At 44.2% G+C, this 19655-nt stretch overlaps 1 protein-coding gene across 1 annotated transcript; it reads left to right on the top strand.

Moving 5' to 3' along the window:
- Window positions 1–9687: 9687 nt before the first annotated feature.
- LOC147333926 (neural cell adhesion molecule 2-like) lies at window positions 9688–16758 on the top strand (the record flags this gene model as incomplete). Its single annotated transcript, XM_086286683.1, has 4 exons — window positions 9688–10033; window positions 11882–12214; window positions 14053–14385; window positions 16225–16758. Coding segments are annotated over 4 exons (1353 nt in total), but the record flags the coding sequence as incomplete, so codon positions are not given.
- Between the last annotated feature and the right edge of the window lie 2897 nt (window positions 16759–19655).

The following is a 19655-nucleotide window of genomic DNA, read 5'->3' as shown; positions in this document are numbered from 1 at the left end:
AATGTATTCATATCCCCCCCGGCTGGGCTCCAGGTGGAGATAGTCGATGCAGACCAGGTCCAAAGGCGAGGTGGATGTGATGGTGCCCATTGGAGCACGTACTTGGGTTGTTGGCTTCTTGCTAATGATACATCTGCACTTCCTGGTAACATAGCTTTCTATGTCCCGTTTCATGTACGGCCAGTAGAACCTCCCTCTCACCAGTGCCAGTACTCTCTCTGTGCCGATATGTCCCATGTTATCATGCAGGTGCTTTAACACCGTCTCTTTGTACTTTGCAGGGAGGATTAGTTGTTGCCTTTCACCTGTCTGTCTATACATCAGTCCGTTTTTGAAATGTAATTTGTCCCACTCCTGCAACATTTTCCTCGTTGTTTTAGTCACTGTGTTTCTGATGTCATTTGTTAAGACTGTCATTTTCTCCTTTAGCCTCATTATTTCTCCAACCGTTTTGTCTTCTCTTTGTGCTTGAGCTAGCTCATCTTGGTCGATTGCAGGGAAAACTGGATGTGGCTCCCGGGCTGCATTTTCAGCGATAGTTAGGGCAGCAATCCATGCAACATCACTTTCTCGAGCTGCTCTAGCTCCACCCCAGGCTGCTTGAACCACCTCAGGTGATAACTCTTCAGTGCACTCACCCACATACATGTCAATGTTAAGAGGGAGACGGGACAATGTGTCAGCATCAACATTGGCCCGGCCAGGCCTGTATTTGATCTCAAAGTGAAAGTCTGACAGTTCCCCGACCCAGCGATGGCCCACGGCATTAAGCTTGGCAGTACTCATAACGTAGGTCAATGGATTATTATCTGTATAGACGGTAAAGTGTGGAGCATAGTACAGATAGTCTCTAAAACGCTCACACACTGCCCATTTAAGTGCCAGAAATTCTAGCTTGCCGCTACGGAGACAATAATTATTTTCTGCTGGTGACAATGTCCTGGACCCATACGCTATTACCCGTAATTTTCCATCCTGGCGCTGGTAAAGAACAGCACCGAGGCCCTGTTCTGAGGCATCTGTGTGGAGGCAGAACGGTGAGTTAAAATTTGGGTAGGCCAAAACTGGGGGACTCGTAAGCATGGTAATTAGCTGTTCAAGTACATGCTGGTGTTCACTAGTCCATTCAACGGGGGCCTTGGATGACAACTGGGGACCTTTAGTCTTCAGTTGGCGCGATGGGAAGGTTGGCATGTCCGGTTTTACTTTTAACAGTTCATAGATAGGTTTTGCAATCCTCGAAAAGTCTTGGACGTAGCTTCTGTAGTAGCTCAAGAAGCCAAGTAGACGCCTTATATCACCAACTGTTTGAGGTGTCTTAGTTTTTAGGGATTCTACGGCCTCTAAGTCTTTTGGATCAATCCTTACCCCTTCTGCAGATACAAGGCGGCCAACATACCTTACTTCTTTGCGAAACAGTTCGCATTTTTCGGGTCTTAGTTTTACTCCGTGCCTCTGGAGTGCTCTTAAAACTTGTCTCACACCCTCAACATGCTCTTCAAATGTTGGTGCATGGCATAAGATGTCGTCCAGGTATGGGATACAACAATTGTCCCTGAGTGAATCTAACATCTCCTCCATGCTTCTTTGAAAAGCCGCAGGTGCATTGGAGAGGCCGAAGGGTATTCGTACCCACTCATAAAGGCCCCAGGGGGTGACGAAGGCTGTGAGGTGACGTGAGCCCTCCGCCATGAAGCCCTGGTGGTACGCCTTTCCCTGATCAAGGATACTGAACCATGAATGCCCCCCCAGAGTGTCGGTCAGGTCTTGGATCCGAGGAAGAGGGTGTTTATCTGGAATGGTCTTCTGATTCAGCAGACGGTAGTCTATACAAAGGCGTAACGAGCCGTCTTTTTTTCGGACACAGACGACTGGGGCAGCATACGGTGACCTGGATTTAACAATCCACCCCTTGGCCAGGAGGTCCTGAATGTACTCCTTCACTTCGGAGAACAAAGGCTTTGGGACAGAGGAGTAGGCCCTCTGCACTGGGATGTCATCTTTGAGGTTGAGTGACATGTGCAAACTAGGAATACAACCAATGTCATGAGCATCTTTAGCGAAAGCGCCTGACTCCTCCCATAACATCTTTTCCACAATGTCTTGCTGCTGTCAAGATGGCCTAGATCTACTGGTGGCTGCCACAAAGTTCTAGGGGAACCTGTCTCTGCCTGACAAACAGTAGTTGCCTCTACTTTAGCGTCGTTTTCAATGGGTGAATCTGTCTCTATCACCTTCTTAATTGCCTGGACGCTACCAATAGCAGTCTTTCTTGTTAGAACAATGTCATGTCTAGCGTGGTTTTCTACAGGCACAGCTACATAAGGTAGTTTGCCGGGCTGGATCTCTAAGAGTCCCTCTCCTAATCCTAACTGCTGCAACTGGACAGAACTCTCTTCAGGCTCAAACAAGACTAAACGTTCACTTGGGTCAAGCTGTGGTGGGACTTTACACTTTACCCAGGTTGTGCTGCCAGCAGGAATTACTGTGTCTCTGTAACCCACCCTCAAGCGCCCCTGAGCTGTGTTCTCCTGATGTGTCTGGATGAAATGTACCATTCCCTGTGCTTCATCGACTGGAATAGACAGTGCACCCCCAAGTAGCTTAGCTAAGTTAGAAGCAGCCTGTGCTGGGCTTCCCTGGATTAACACTTCCTGTCATGGTCCTGGGCCATGTTGGCCCAGTGTTCTTAGTTTCCTTGTATGTTTGTATTTTATTCCATGCTTCCCCTGCCCATTATGTCTGAGTTCTCCCCGTGCTCTCTCTTCCCCCTGTGTGCCCTCTATGTATTTATGAGCCCTCGTCCCCTTTCGTGTTTATTCCATGTCTCCCCTGCCTGTTACGTTGGTGTTCTACTCGTGCTCTCTCTCCTCCTGTACTTCCTGTTTCACCTCTCCCGTCAGTGTTCAGTTCACCCCGCCCTGTCTCGTTATGATTATCAGTGTCACCTGTGTTCCCCGTGTGTTCCCACTTCCCTCGTTAACCCTCTGTGTATTTCTGTCTGCGTCTCCCTCTGTTCAGTGTGACGTCGTCCCTCTTGCTGTGTGGATCTCCCTGTGTGTCTCTCTGTGAGTTCTTAGTTTGTGGTTTCCTAGTTTAGTTCAAGTTTATATGTTTGTTCTGCCAGCGAATAAAGCTGAGTTTTGAGTTCATTCCCTCGTGCCTGTGAGTCCTGCATTTTGGGTCCTACTCCTGCCTGCCGCACAGCGAATCGTGACACTTCCACCACATTGAACCCTATGAGTGGTGTGTCTAAGGGCACTGAGCTAATTAGAAACGGCACGTTCATGGAAAGCTCTGGGTCTTCATTGCCTGGCAAATTTACAGTTAATATTACCCACCCATCAAATGGAAGAGATTCCCCATTAACTGCATAAATCTTTGGCACTTTCCCATAGTCAGTTAACTCTATGAGCTCTGCTATCGGACGAACATTGACATCTGGAATGTATTTATTTTTCCAAGCTCGGTCTATCAAGCTAACCTGAGCCCCTGTATCTACAAGAGCGGTCACAGTTAACCCATTAAGAAGGCATTTTGTTGTTGCTTTTTTTCCTATTAGTCTTACTATTGGCTCTCTGTTGCTTACAGCGGTTTTTAGTGGCTCATTTATGCTCTTCTTGGATTTCTGTCTCTTGAGTTTAGCTTGGTGCACTTTGGTGTTGTCACATGATTCAGTCTCTGTGTCAAGGTGGGACTCCGATGTTGTCCCGGTCACAGCTGGTCCCTCCGCAGCAACCGGCCCTCGTTTCCCGGCTGCTTTGGACGTTTGAGGCAGCCAATTGCTCTATGGCCCTCTTCGCCGCATGAGAAGCAGTGGTTACAATTTTTAGAGCCCACCTGTGAACATGTAGAACATGCATAAAGTCTCTCAGTCTTTGTTGCAGCTGGTCTAGCTGTACTGCTAGAAGACTCTTTCTTCATTTTTTCTGCGAGTGAATCTACTACTCTAGTGAGTGCATCAATCTTCTCTTCCAGTTGCTTTACTGTGTCGGCTGTTGACTTTTGGTCTGCAACCTCTCTCTTTGTTAGTTTGACTTTCCCCTCATCCACATGGGCAACATGAGCACTGAACTGTTTTGCTCGGGGTGTGGAACCTAATCTCCGGTGACGCTCAGATTCTTCACTGGTCACTTTCATTGCATGTTTCAGAATCATCTCATCTGTCACTGACTGGTTCGCCAGCAAGGGCTTCAGCTCTCTTCTAATATCATTGTCCTTATGTCCGATCCCCTGATAAACTGTGTGCAAGAAGACACCTTGAACTGTTTCTGGGGTATATTTAATCTCAGAATCAGTCTTTTTGGACTCAAAAAGAACTCTTTGTTTTAGGCCAATTATGCGGTAGAGAAATTGTTGTGTTGTTTCATTTTCTCTCTGTTTGGCACAAATCAGTTCCTGGAACAGCTCTGTACTACTCCTTTCTCCAAGATGGGACTGCAGGAATCCTTTTAACCCGGCAACTGTCATGTCATCTTTATTAACTAACATGTCCTTGAAACTGCCTGGTTTAATTATTTTTAACACCCCTCTAACAATCTCAGATTCTGTAAAATTCTCTTTTAGACCCTCCTCTATCTGCCTACACACACTGTTGTAGCTGATGTCTGACATGTGATCTCCTACTTGGCCTCCCTGAACCTTGAACTCACGTCTCGGAAGATAAGGTAGGTCTTTGAGGGAAACTACAGGGCCTGGGGGAGGTCTAACATTACTTCGTGAGGTGAGTTGTTCTTGAGCTTGCTGTAGTGCAGGAGTTTTTACTAAACCTTGCAATGTCCTACCAACCTTCTCATAGTCCGAAATCATTTTAAGGAGTTCTTCTTGTGGGATGTTAAGGCTAGAGTTAGACTGATCCATGTTTACTTGAGCTGCATTGAACTGGCTGGGCTCTGAGGTAGGGTGGGGTGCACGCTCTGGCGTCCGTGTTTCCACATCTGTCTCCACGGCACTGGTCTGGTTGTCGGTAGGATTCAGAAGTTCATCTACCATGTCCTTTAGCGCTAACAATTCCCCCATCCCACTGTCCTCAGCTTCTAACATTGCCTCGCTGTAGATGAAGGAGTTGATGTACTCGAAGCTTCCTTCTGCATCATCACTTGACAGCTCTGACAGATCCTTGCCTGGTACTGGACCCACCTTTGCAGCAATCTCAAAAAGCTGATCCGGCATCAGCGCGAAAAGGCCCTTCCTGATGTCCTACACCAGGCTCTTCCTTACGCCGTCAGCCATGATGTCCTCCTCGTTGCTCTGCGATGGGTAATTCTAAACTGGATCTTCCCTCTGTAGTGGATAGCAGCTCCTCCGCTTTACACCAACTCTCCTTGGACCATTAGCTCCGCAGCAGGTCTTATGGATGTGTGAGGATCAGCTCCATTGATGATGTGGAACCAATCCCCGTACGGGCCACCAAGAATCTGTAACCGACCCAGAGTTTGGGCCGGTAAAACAGATTAAATGTTCCTGCAAAACAGGGAAATGATGAGACAGAGACGACTGGTGAAGTTTCTCTTTGCCTCGCTTCTGCCATATTGGAGAGGAGGACCTATGACCTCGCTATTCTGTCTCACTGAACAATGCGCCACCCGGAGGCTGGGGGGTGCAACTACCTCATTACACATGGTTCACTTCGGTGACAAGTCTCTCTTTCTTTTAACAAGTACTACTCCTGATGTGACCACACATTAGTGTGTCACACATGCGCCGAAGTCATGGTCGGCGCATGACTTCAGCATTCGTCCTGGAACCCTGTCTGGTTCTGCTTTGTTGACATCGATCCTCCTCAGCGTGGATCTCACCTGATGGCATTCAAAGACAGGTACCGGCTCCTCTATGGGTAATGGTGCTGTCTGGGTTCCCATGCTGTTGGAGCGACCATCAAAGCGGGCAAAGAACTGGTTCAGGGTGTCAGGAAGCGTGTTATCATTGCTGGATAACGAGGGACTGGTCTTATAGTCCGTTAGGGATTTGATGCCTTTCCACATGCTACAGGGGTTGTTAACCTCAAAACGTATCTCAATGCATCGCTGGTATCTGCGTTTTGCTGCTTTAATGCCCTCTTTGAGATATTTCCAAGCATTTCTATAAGCCAGCCTGTCCCCTGACCTGTAGGCAGCGTTCCTCACATAATGATGTGGTCACAGTTTTTCCAACTTAGAACAGTTGTTGAGTAAATGAAATTATCGAATGTTACAAAATATAACAACACATCTCTACATATACAAATATGCATCATGTGCTGTGTGAAATGGACAGGATAGAAAACCCAAAATGGTGACTCACTGACAAAACTAAACTTAAGGCACAGCTTTATTGCTGGAATTAATACAAAAACAAAACTGGAACTAAAGACGCATGCTTTTATACCTTTTTTTTTCTTATACTATTTTTACTGTTTCATTTGATATGCTTTTATTCCCATGTGAAGCACTTTGAAATAACTTCCTCTTTTAAAAAGCGCTATATGAATAAATTTTACTTACTAACACACAGCTGTTAAACAAGGCAGATTGCGATGACAGAGGGAGACACAGACACTAAATTTTGTAGAATAACATTTTAAGTTTATTTTAAATATATGTTTTTTTATTATATTAAATTTAAAGCATGAATGGAAGTCTTTCTAATTTTAAGTAATGATATTTAAATTATAAAAGGTAGATTTTTGTTTTGTTAAAACATTTTTCAGTTTTTCATATTTTCAGATAAAATAAACACACAAAATCTTTGTTTAATCTCCATGCACCAATTTAAATTATAATCTCAGTTTTATATTGTCACGGCCGGAGTCGCACAGGGGAGACAGACTCAGAGGAGCACCCAAAGGAGGTGTGTGAAGGAGGCACGAGGCTGGGTGGACACCTAACATCCGTAATCCAGCTGTGACAGAGTCAACGAAGTGTGATACAGTGGGGCAAAAAAGTATTTAGTCAGCCACCGATTGTGCAAGTTCCCCCACTTAAAATGATGACAGAGGTCAGTAATATGCACCAGAGGTACACTTCAACTGTGAGAGACAGAATGTGAAAAAAAAAATCCATGAATTCACATGGTAGGATTTGTAAAGAATTTATTCGTAAATTAGGGTGGAAAATAAGTATTTGGTCACCTCAAACATGGAAAATCTCTGGCTCTCACAGACCTGTAACGTCTTCTGTAAGACGCTTTTCTGTCCCCCACTCGTTACCTGTATGAATGGCACCTGTTTGAACTCATCATCTATATAAAAGACACCTGTCCACAGCCTCAAACAGTCAGACTCCAAAGTCCGCCATGGCCAAGACCAAAGAGCTTTCGAAGGACACCAGGAAGACCTGCACCAGACTGGGAAGAGTGAATCTACAATAGGCAAGCAGCTTGGTGTGAAAAAATCAACTGTGGGAGCAATCATCAGAAAATGGAAGACATACAAGACCACTGATAATCTCCCACGATCTGGGGCTCCACGCAAGATCTCATTCCGTGGGGTCAAAATGATCATGAGAACGGTGAGCAAAGATCCCAGAACCACACGGGGGGACCTGGTGAATGACCTGCAGAGAGCTGGGACCAAAGTAACAAAGGTCACCATCAGTAACACACTACAACGGCAGGGAATCAAATCCCGCAGTGCCAGACGTGTTCCGCTGCTGAAGCCAGTGCATGTCCAGGCCCGTCTGAAGTTTGCCAGAGAGCACATGGATGATACAGCAGAGGATTGGGAGAATGTCATGTGGTCAGATGAAACCAAAGTAAAACTTTTTGGTATAAACTCAACTCGTCGTGTTTGGAGGACCAAGAATACTGAGTTGCATCCCAAGAACACCATACCTACTGTGAAGCATGGGGGTGGAAACATCATGCTATGGGGCTGTTTTTCTGCCAAGGGGACAGGACGACTGATCCGTGTTAAGGACAGAATGAATGGGGCCATGTATCGTGAGATTTTGAGCCAAAACCTCCTTCCATCAGTGAGAACTTTGAAGATGAAACGAGGCTGGGTCTTCCAACATGACAATGATCCAAAACGCACCGCCCGGGCAACAAAGGAGTGGCTCCGTAAGAAGCATTTGAAAGTCCTGGAGTGGCCTAGCCAGTCTCCAGACCTCAACCCCATAGAAAATCTGTGGCGGGAGTTGAAAGTCCGTGTTGCTCGGCGACAGCCCCAAAACATCACTGCTCTCGAGAAGATCTGCATGGAGGAATGGGCCAAAATACCAGCTACTGTGTGTGCAAACCTGGTAAAGACCTATAGTAAACAAAGGTTATGTTACAAAGTATTGAGTTGTATTTTTGTTATTCTTTACAAATCCTACCATGTGAATTCATGGATTTTTTTTTCACATTCTGTCTCTCACAGTTGAAGTGTACCTCTGGTGCAAATTACTGACCTCTGTCATCATTTTAGGTGGGGGAACTTGCACAATCGGTGGCTGACTAAATACTTTTTTGCCCCGCTGTATGTGTGTGTCAGTGTGATGTGTTGTAGTTTCAGGAGTCAGTATACAGCTAAAAAGCTTTTTGTTCAGTGTATACAAACAGCTGTAGCTACAGAAAACACATAGACACAGACAACCATTCACACTCACAATCACTCCTACATTCACGCCGGTCGGTGTCATAGCTGCTGAAAACGTACTTAGTGCAGACACAAAACGTCCATCAGCTTCAAAGTGTGTCAGAAAAATGTTCACAAAATGACTGATGGATGAGAGAGGTCCCACTTTTGTTGTTGTGCACAAATCATTGAACAACACAAACACTTAGAGCTGCTTTCAGTGCTGCCTGTTTTGTTACTGCACACATTTCTGATGGTCCTACAGTCCAACGTAGCAAACGTCTCCCTGAAGCCTCTTCTTAGAGACCAAAGGTTGGATCAGAGCGAGCAGCTGAAAGGACACATCTATGAATGCAGTCAGAGACTTTCTCACAACCTCACACTTCATCTGATCAGGTTTAGACTCAGGTTCTCTGTTAGTCACTGAGATTACAGACTCACACATTTATAATAATGTAAGATCAGCAGTAATAATAAAACACACACGTCTGCAGTAACTGTGTCAGTCTGCTCCACTTTCCAGGTCAGATTAAGCTGTTAGAAACCAGAAGTTCAGAAGAATAATTTTCATATTGATTCAGTTTGTCTGTGTGTGTGAAGGCATCATCAGGGTAGATGGAGTTTGTGTGAGCTCAATGTCTCTCACTGTAATCTAGAGCTGGGCGATGAAATGATAAAGATCATTATTGCAAAATAACTTTTTCTCAGTAGAAACATGAAACATACTCAATAGAAAGTCAATAGAATTTATTCCCTCTTTGTTTTGACAAGTAACATGAAAGTTCAATAACAATGAAAATAGCATCACTCTGAACCAATCACATGGCAGGAATAGAGTTAGAGTCACATTAGGTTAGACTGAAGCTGAGTGTATGAGGAGCAGCCGACAGCTGCACATGTGCAGATGCTGCTGCAGTCACACACACCAGTGTGACAGGAGTGTGAGAGAGATTAAAGAAAAAGAGACAACAGAACATGTTCAACTATGAAAACTCCACTTCAAAACATTTAAATAGCTGCTGGATGTTCAGAGGTTCATTAAATCCAACATGACTAAAAATTCAAATGTCAAAGGAAATAAACAACATATTTAAAGTCAGTCATTCTGATCATAATTGTACTTTGACCTTTAACCTCTCTGCTCTGTGTTGTTTCCTCTTTCAGAGCAGAAAAACATCACAGCTCAGTCTGGACAGGACGTCACTCTGACATGTCGAGCTCCAAACAACAACATCAAATCTGTACATTGGAGCAGATCTGACCTGACAGATGAATATGTGCTTTTGTATCAGGATGATCAGTTTGATCCAGAAAATCAGCATCTGTCTTTTAAGAACCGTGTGGATCTGCAGGACAGACAGATGAAGGATGGAGACGTGTCTTTGATTCTGAAGGATGTGAACACTGCTGATAGTGGAACATACGAGTGCCGTGTTTTCATTAAAGAAACACGCTCATGGAAGAAAAGCATCATCCTCCACCTGATTGTTCCTCCAGGTGAGTGAATAGAGTTGAGTGTGTGTGTGATCAGAGGTGAAGCTGCTTTCTGGTTGTTGATGTTTGTTTGTTGTATGGATGAGCTGGTGGATGTCAGAGGTAGACAGATGTTTCTCCAGCTGTTGTCTTTGTGGCGGGTAGTCTAGAGTTGTAGAGCAGCATTGTTTGAGTAAGGTTAGAGCAGAAACAAAGACATTTATGAATCAGTCTCTTTCTCATGATCTGTAGTTTGTCTGTAAACATGTGTGGGAAAACTCAATGCACCCGCAGGAGGAAGCTTTAGAGTTGGGTGCAATATGTGCCACGCGGCAGCTATGAGTGGACGCCCCTTACAGACCAATCCCTGGCCAATTAGACCAGCAATTGGGACATGGAATTTCACCTCTCTGTTAGGGAAGGAGCCTTTATTAGGGCATGAAGTCGAGATGTACTGGCTAGACTTAGTCGGGCTCACCTCAACATACGGCTTGGGCTCAACTGGAGAGGCGCTGGACTCTGTCTCAGTCTGGAGCTGCCCTTGGTGAGTGGTGGCAGGCTGGGGTGCGTACCCTAGTATCCCCTCAGCATGCTTCCTATATGTTGAGGCTTCTACCACTGGATGAGATAGTTTGGTCCCTGTGCCTTCCAGCTGGGGAATCAGTCCATTGCGTTTTTCCTTTTCAGTCACCGCCCTTCATTGAATCATATCTGTTATTAACCTCTGTCTCTCTTCCACAGCATGTCTTTATCCTGTCTTCCTTCTCTCACCCCAACCGGTCGCAGCAGGTGGCCCCGCCCCTCCCTGAGCCTGGTTCTGCCGGAGGTTTCTTCCTGTTAAAAGGGAGTTTTTCATTCCCACTGTCGCCAAAGTGCTTGCTCATAGGGGGTCATATGATTGTTGGGTTTTTCTCTGTATCTCTTATTTTAAGGTCTACCTTACGATATAAAGCACCTTGAGGCGACTGTTGTTGTGATTTGGCGCTTTATAAATAAAATTGAATTGAATTGAATTGAATTGAACTGAATTGAAGATGCTGCTGCCTGCATTATGTTTCAGGCCTGAAATGCTGACTTACAGAAAGTGTCCTTAAAAACTTCAAAACATCTGTCTTGACTTTCTATGTGACAGCAGTACAGCACTGATCCCTCAGGGTTCAATCACTGGACTGTATTCACAGTCTGATCACAGTTTTCTGTTCCAATCAGAGGTGAGAAACAGAGATTTTATCTAAGAGAGTTTAAACAAAGAAAAACAACTTCAACAGTAAAATCATCTAACATTGATGATAAAAAACACATGTCAGTTGTCATCATTTAATTGATTTAACTTATGCTGGGATGACCTGAAATTGTCCTTTATTAAAAATATTTGTTGCTATAATTTGTGACACAAACGAAAGAATATTCCATCAGCCTGTTAACATGTCAATAATAATCTGTGTGAAAGTGATACAAGGCTAAATGGAGATTGTGTGGATTAAACATCTGTAATCCAGCTGTGAAAGAGACAAAGAGGTCTATGTGTGTGTCAGTGTGATGTGCATAGTTTGAGGAATGAGACTCACAGTGTCTTATAATGAGAGGCTGCTTTCTCTCACACATTATGTTCACTTATTATCAGCACATGTTGTTGTTCTGTGGAAGCTAACATCTTGTAGTTTCTGACACTTTGCATGTTTAGCATGAGGCTAAAATTCCCCCTCAGTGGGTCACTGGTGACCTGCTGGATGTTCAGAGGTTCACTAAATCCAACATGACTAAAAACTCAAATGTCAAAGGAAATAAACAAAAATATTTAAAGTCAATCATTCTGATCATAATTGTACTTTGACCTTTAACCTCTCTGCTCTGTGTTGTTTCCTCTTTCAGAGCAGAAAAACATTACAGCTCAGTCTGGACAGAACGTCACTCTGACATGTCGAGCTCCAAACAACAACATCAAATCTGTACATTGGAGCAGATCTGACCTGACAGATGAATATGTGCTTTTGTACCAGCATAGTCGCTTCTATCCAGACAACCAGCATCCATCTTTTAAGAACCGTGTGGATCTGCAGGACAGACAGATGAAGGATGGAGACGTGTCTTTGATTCTGAAGGATGTGAACACTGCTGATAGTGGAACATACGAGTGCCGTGTTTTCATTAAAGAAACACGCTCATGGAAGAAAAGCATCATCCTCCACCTGATTGTTCCTCCAGGTGAGTGAATAGAGTTGAGTGTGTGTGTGATCAGAGGTGAAGCTGCTTTCTGGTTGTTGATGTTTGTTTGTTGTATGGATGAGCTGGTGGATGTCAGAGGTAGACAGATGTTTCTCCAGCTGTTGTCTTTGTGGCGGGTAGTCTAGAGTTGTAGAGCAGCATTGTTTGGGTAAGGTTAGAGCAGAAACAAAGACATTTATGAATCAGTCTCTTTCTCATGATCTGTAGTTTGTCTGTAAACATGTGTGGGAAAACTCAATGCACCCGCAGGAGGAAGCTTTAGAGTTGGGTGCAATATGTGCCACGCGGCAGCTATGAGTGGACGCCCCTTACAGACCAATCCCTGGCCAATTAGACCAGCAATTGGGACATGGAATTTCACCTCTCTGTTAGGGAAGGAGCCTTTATTAGTGCATGAGGTCGAGATGTACTGGCTAGACTTAGTCGGGCTCACCTCAACATATGGCTTGGGCTCAACTGGAGAGGCGCTGGACTCTGTCTCAGTCTGGAGCTGCCCTTGGTGAGTGGTGGCAGGCTGGGGTGCGTACCCTAGTATCCCCTCAGCATGCTTCCTATATGTTGAGGCTTCTACCACTGGATGAGATAGTTTGGTCCCTGTGCCTTCCAGCTGGGGAATCAGTCCATTGCGTTTTTCCTTTTCAGTCACCTCCATTCATTGAATCATATCTGTTATTAACCTCTGTCTCTCTTCCACAGCATGTCTTTATCCTGTCTTCCTTCTCTCATCCCAACCGGTCGCAGCAGGTGGCCCCGCCCCTCCCTGAGCCTGGTTCTGCCGGAGGTTTCTTCCTGTTAAAAGGGAGTTTTTCATTCCCACTGTCGCCAAAGTGCTTGCTCATAGGGGGTCATATGATTGTTGGGTTTTTCTCTGTATCTCTTATTTTAAGGTCTACCTTACGATATAAAGCACCTTGAGGCGACTGTTGTTGTGATTTGGCGCTTTATAAATAAAATTGAATTGAATTGAACTGAATTGAAGATGCTGCTTCCTGCATTATGTTTCAGGCCTGAAATGCTGACTTACAGAAAGTGTCCTTAAAAACTTCAAAACATCTGTCTTGACTTTCTATGTGACAGCAGTACAGCACTGATCCCTCAGGGTTCAATCACTGGACTGTATTCACAGTCTGATCACAGTTTTCTGTTCCAATCAGAGGTGAGAAACAGAGATTTTATCTAAGAGAGTTTAAACAAAGAAAAACAACTTCAACAGTAAAATCATCTAACATTGATGATAAAAAACACATGTCAGTTGTCATCATTTAATTGATTTAACTTATGCTGGGATGACCTGAAATTGTCCTTTATTAAAAATATTTGTTGCTATAATTTGTGACACAAACGAAAGAATATTCCATCAGCCTGTTAACATGTCAATAATAATCTGTGTGAAAGTGATACAAGGCTAAATGGAGATTGTGTGGATTAAACATCTGTAATCCAGCTGTGAAAGAGACAAAGAGGTCTATGTGTGTGTCAGTGTGATGTGCATAGTTTGAGGAATGAGACTCACAGTGTCTTATAATGAGAGGCTGCTTTCTCTCACACATTATGTTCACTTATTATCAGCACATGTTGTTGTTCTGTGGAAGCTAACATCTTGTAGTTTCTGACACTTTGCATGTTTAGCATGAGGCTAAAATTCCCCCTCAGTGGGTCACTGGTGACCTGCTGGATGTTCAGAGGTTCACTAAATCCAACATGACTAAAAACTCAAATGTCAAAGGAAATAAACAAAAATATTTAAAGTCAATCATTCTGATCATAATTGTACTTTGACCTTTAACCTCTCTGCTCTGTGTTGTTTCCTCTTTCAGAGCAGAAAAACATCACAGCTCAGTCTGGACAGAACGTCACTCTGACATGTCGAGCTCCAAACAACAACATCAAATCTGTACATTGGAGCAGATCTGACCTGACAGATGAATATGTGCTTTTGTACCAGCATAGTCGCTTCTATCCAGACAACCAGCATCCATCTTTTAAGAACCGTGTGGATCTGCAGGACAGACAGATGAAGGATGGAGACGTGTCTTTGATTCTGAAGGATGTGAACACTGCTGATAGTGGAACATACGAGTGCCGTGTTTTCATTAAAGAAACACGCTCATGGAAGAAAAGCATCATCCTCCACCTGATTGTTCCTCCAGGTGAGTGAATAGAGTTGAGTGTGTGTGTGATCAGAGGTGAAGCTGCTTTCTGGTTGTTGATGTTTGTTTGTTGTATGGATGAGCTGGTGGATGTCAGAGGTAGACAGATGTTTCTCCAGCTGTTGTCTTTGTGGCGGGTAGTCTAGAGTTGTAGAGCAGCATTGTTTGGGTAAGGTTAGAGCAGAAACAAAGACATTTATGAATCAGTCTCTTTCTCATGATCTGTAGTTTGTCTGTAAACATGTGTGGGAAAACTCAATGCACCCGCAGGAGGAAGCTTTAGAGTTGGGTGCAATATGTGCCACGCGGCAGCTATGAGTGGACGCCCCTTACAGACCAATCCCTGGCCAATTAGACCAGCAATTGGGACATGGAATTTCACCTCTCTGTTAGGGAAGGAGCCTTTATTAGTGCATGAGGTCGAGATGTACTGGCTAGACTTAGTCGGGCTCACCTCAACATATGGCTTGGGCTCAACTGGAGAGGCGCTGGACTCTGTCTCAGTCTGGAGCTGCCCTTGGTGAGTGGTGGCAGGCTGGGGTGCGTACCCTAGTATCCCCTCAGCATGCTTCCTATATGTTGAGGCTTCTACCACTGGATGAGATAGTTTGGTCCCTGTGCCTTCCAGCTGGGGAATCAGTCCATTGCGTTTTTCCTTTTCAGTCACCTCCCTTCATTGAATCATATCTGTTATTAACCTCTGTCTCTCTTCCACAGCATGTCTTTATCCTGTCTTCCTTCTCTCATCCCAACCGGTCGCAGCAGGTGGCCCCGCCCCTCCCTGAGCCTGGTTCTGCCGGAGGTTTCTTCCTGTTAAAAGGGAGTTTTTCATTCCCACTGTCGCCAAAGTGCTTGCTCATAGGGGGTCATATGATTGTTGGGTTTTTCTCTGTATCTCTTATTTTAAGGTCTACCTTACGATATAAAGCACCTTGAGGCGACTGTTGTTGTGATTTGGCGCTTTATAAATAAAATTGAATTGAATTGAACTGAATTGAAGATGCTGCTTCCTGCATTATGTTTCAGGCCTGAAATGCTGACTTACAGAAAGTGTCCTTAAAAACTTCAAAACATCTGTCTTGACTTTCTATGTGACAGCAGTACAGCACTGATCCCTCAGGGTTCAATCACTGGACTGTATTCACAGTCTGATCACAGTTTTCTGTTCCAATCAGAGGTGAGAAACAGAGATTTTATCTAAGAGAGTTTAAACAAAGAAAAACAACTTCAACAGTAAAATCATCTAACATTGATGATAAAAAAACACATGTCAGTTGTCATCATTTAATTGATTTAACTTATGCTGGGATGACCTGAAATTGTCCTTTATTAAAAATATTTGTTGCTATAATTTGTGACACAAACGAAAGAATATTCCATCAGCCTGTTAACATGTCAATAATAATCTGTGTGAAAGTGATACAAGGCTAAATGGAGATTGTGTGGATTAAACATCTGTAATCCAGCTGTGAAAGAGACAAAGAGGTCTATGTGTGTGTCAGTGTGATGTGCATAGTTTGAGGAATGAGACTCACAGTGTCTTATAATGAGAGGCTGCTTTCTCTCACACATTATGTTCACTTATTATCAGCACATGTTGTTGTTCTGTGGAAGCTAACATCTTGTAGTTTCTGACACTTTGCATGTTTAGCATGAGGCTAAAATTCCCCCTCAGTGGGTCACTGGTGACCTGCTGGATGTTCAGAGGTTCACTAAATCCAACATGACTAAAAACTCAAATGTCAAAGGAAATAAACAAAAATATTTAAAGTCAATCATTCTGATCATAATTGTACTTTGACCTTTAACCTCTCTGCTCTGTGTTGTTTCCTCTTTCAGAGCAGAAAAACATCACAGCTCAGTCTGGACAGAACGTCACTCTGACATGTCGAGCTCCAAACAACAACATCAAATCTGTACATTGGAGCAGATCTGACCTGACAGATGAATATGTGCTTTTGTACCAGCATAGTCGCTTCTATCCAGACAACCAGCATCCATCTTTTAAGAACCGTGTGGATCTGCAGGACAGACAGATGAAGGATGGAGACGTGTCTTTGATTCTGAAGGATGTGAACACTGCTGATAGTGGAACATACGAGTGCCGTGTTTTCATTAAAGAAACACGCTCATGGAAGAAAAGCATCATCCTCCACCTGATTGTTCCTCCAGGTGAGTGAATAGAGTTGAGTGTGTGTGTGATCAGAGGTGAAGCTGCTTTCTGGTTGTTGATGTTTGTTTGTTGTATGGATGAGCTGGTGGATGTCAGAGGTAGACAGATGTTTCTCCAGCTGTTGTCTTTGTGGCGGGTAGTCTAGAGTTGTAGAGCAGCATTGTTTGAGTAAGGTTAGAGCAGAAACAAAGACATTTATGAATCAGTCTCTTTCTCATGATCTGTAGTTTGTCTGTAAACATGTGTGGGAAAACTCAATGCACCCGCAGGAGGAAGCTTTAGAGTTGGGTGCAATATATGCAATGCGGCAGCTATGAGTGGACGCCCCTTACAGACCAATCCCTGGCCAATTAGACCAGCAATTGGGACATGGAATTTCACCTCTCTGTTAGGGAAGGAGCCTTTATTAGTGCATGAGGTCGAGATGTACTGGCTAGACTTAGTCGGGCTCACCTCAACATACGGCTTGGGCTCAACTGGAGAGGCGCTGGACTCTGTCTCAGTCTGGAGCTGCCCTTGGTGAGTGGTGGCAGGCTGGGGTGCGTACCCTAGTATCCCCTCAGCATGCTTCCTATATGTTGAGGCTTCTACCACTGGATGAGATAGTTTGGTCCCTGTGCCTTCCAGCTGGGGAATCAGTCCATTGCGTTTTTCCTTTTCAGTCACCTCCATTCATTGAATCATATCTGTTATTAACCTCTGTCTCTCTTCCACAGCATGTCTTTATCCTGTCTTCCTTCTCTCACCCCAACCGGTCGCAGCAGGTGGCCCCGCCCCTCCCTGAGCCTGGTTCTGCCGGAGGTTTCTTCCTGTTAAAAGGGAGTTTTTCATTCCCACTGTCGCCAAAGTGCTTGCTCATAGGGGGTCATATGATTGTTGGGTTTTTCTCTGTATCTCTTATTTTAAGGTCTACCTTACGATATAAAGCACCTTGAGGCGACTGTTGTTGTGATTTGGCGCTTTATAAATAAAATTGAATTGAATTGAATTGAATTGAACTGAATTGAAGATGCTGCTGCCTGCATTATGTTTCAGGCCTGAAATGCTGACTTACAGAAAGTGTCCTTAAAAACTCCAAAACATCTGTCTTGACTTTCTATGTGACAGCAGTACAGCACTGATCCCTCAGGGTTCAATCACTGGACTGTATTCACAGTCTGATCACAGTTTTCTGTTCCAATCAGAGGTGAGAAACAGAGATTTTATCTAAGAGAGTTTAAACAAAGAAAAACAACTTCAACAGTAAAATCATCTAACATTGATGATAAAAAACACATGTCAGTTGTCATCATTTAATTGATTTAACTTATGCTGGGATGACCTGAAATTGTCCTTTATTAAAAATATTTGTTGCTATAATTTGTGACACAAACGAAAGAATATTCCATCAGCCTGTTAACATGTCAATAATAATCTGTGTGAAAGTGATACAAGGCTAAATGGAGATTGTGTGGATTAAACATCTGTAATCCAGCTGTGAAAGAGACAAAGGGGTCTATGTGTGTGTCAGTGTGATGTGCATAGTTTGAGGAATGAGACTCACAGTGTCTTATAATGAGAGGCTGCTTTCTCTCACACATTATGTTCACTTATTATCAGCACATGTTGTTGTTCTGTGGAAGCTAACATCTTGTAGTTTCTGACACTTTGCATGTTTAGCATGAGGCTAAAATTCCCCCTCAGTGGGTCACTGGTGACCTGCTGGATGTTCAGAGGTTCACTAAATCCAACATGACTAAAAACTCAAATGTCAAAGGAAATAAACAAAAATATTTAAAGTCAATCATTCTGATCATAATTGTACTTTGACCTTTAACCTCTCTGCTCTGTGTTGTTTCCTCTTTCAGAGCAGAAAAACATCACAGCTGAGTCTGGACAGAACGTCACTCTGACATGTCGAGCTCCAAACAACAACATCAAATCTGTACATTGGAGCAGATCTGACCTGACAGATGAATATGTGCTTTTGTACCAGCATAGTCGCTTCTATCCAGACAACCAGCATCCATCTTTTAAGAACCGTGTGGATCTGCAGGACAGACAGATGAAGGATGGAGACGTGTCTTTGATTCTGAAGGATGTGAACACTGCTGATAGTGGAACATACGAGTGCCGTGTTTTCATTAAAGAAACACGCTCATGGAAGAAAAGCATCATCCTCCACCTGATTGTTCCTCCAGGTGAGTGAATAGAGTTGAGTGTGTGTGTGATCAGAGGTGAAGCTGCTTTCTGGTTGTTGATGTTTGTTTGTTGTATGGATGAGCTGGTGGATGTCAGAGGTAGACAGATGTTTCTCCAGCTGTTGTCTTTGAGGCTGGTAGTCTAGAGTTGTAGAGCAGCATTGTTTGAGTAAGGTTAGAGCAGAAACAAAGACATTTATGAATCAGTCTCTTTCTCATGATCTGTAGTTTGTCTGTAAACATGTGTGGGAAAACTCAATGCACCCGCAGGAGGAAGCTTTAGAGTTGGGTGCAATATGTGCCACGCGGCAGCTATGAGTGGACGCCCCTTACAGACCAATCCCTGGCCAATTAGACCAGCAATTGGGACATGGAATTTCACCTCTCTGTTAGGGAAGGAGCCTTTATTAGTGCATGAGGTCGAGATGTACTGGCTAGACTTAGTCGGGCTCACCTCAACATACGGCTTGGGCTCAACTGGAGAGGCGCTGGACTCTGTCTCAGTCTGGAGCTGCCCTTGGTGAGTGGTGGCAGGCTGGGGTGCGTACCCTAGTATCCCCTCAGCATGCTTCCTATATGTTGAGGCTTCTACCACTGGATGAGATAGTTTGGTCCCTGTGCCTTCCAGCTGGGGAATCAGTCCATTGCGTTTTTCCTTTTCAGTCACCTCCATTCATTGAATCATATCTGTTATTAACCTCTGTCTCTCTTCCACAGCATGTCTTTATCCTGTCTTCCTTCTCTCACCCCAACCGGTCGCAGCAGGTGGCCCCGCCCCTCCCTGAGCCTGGTTCTGCCGGAGGTTTCTTCCTGTTAAAAGGGAGTTTTTCATTCCCACTGTCGCCAAAGTGCTTGCTCATAGGGGGTCATATGATTGTTGGGTTTTTCTCTGTATCTCTTATTTTAAGGTCTACCTT

This window comes from Aulonocara sp. 'chitande type north' Nkhata Bay, linkage group LG3 (assembly GCF_057382095.1).
Source record: "Aulonocara sp. 'chitande type north' Nkhata Bay isolate Kocher_YH1m ecotype deep benthic linkage group LG3, A_spYH_male_GT1.1, whole genome shotgun sequence".
Taxonomy (NCBI): domain Eukaryota; kingdom Metazoa; phylum Chordata; class Actinopteri; order Cichliformes; family Cichlidae; genus Aulonocara; species Aulonocara sp. 'chitande type north' Nkhata Bay.
The sequence above is the reverse complement of the archived record's forward strand: the minus strand, read 5'-3'. Positions and strand labels throughout refer to the sequence as shown.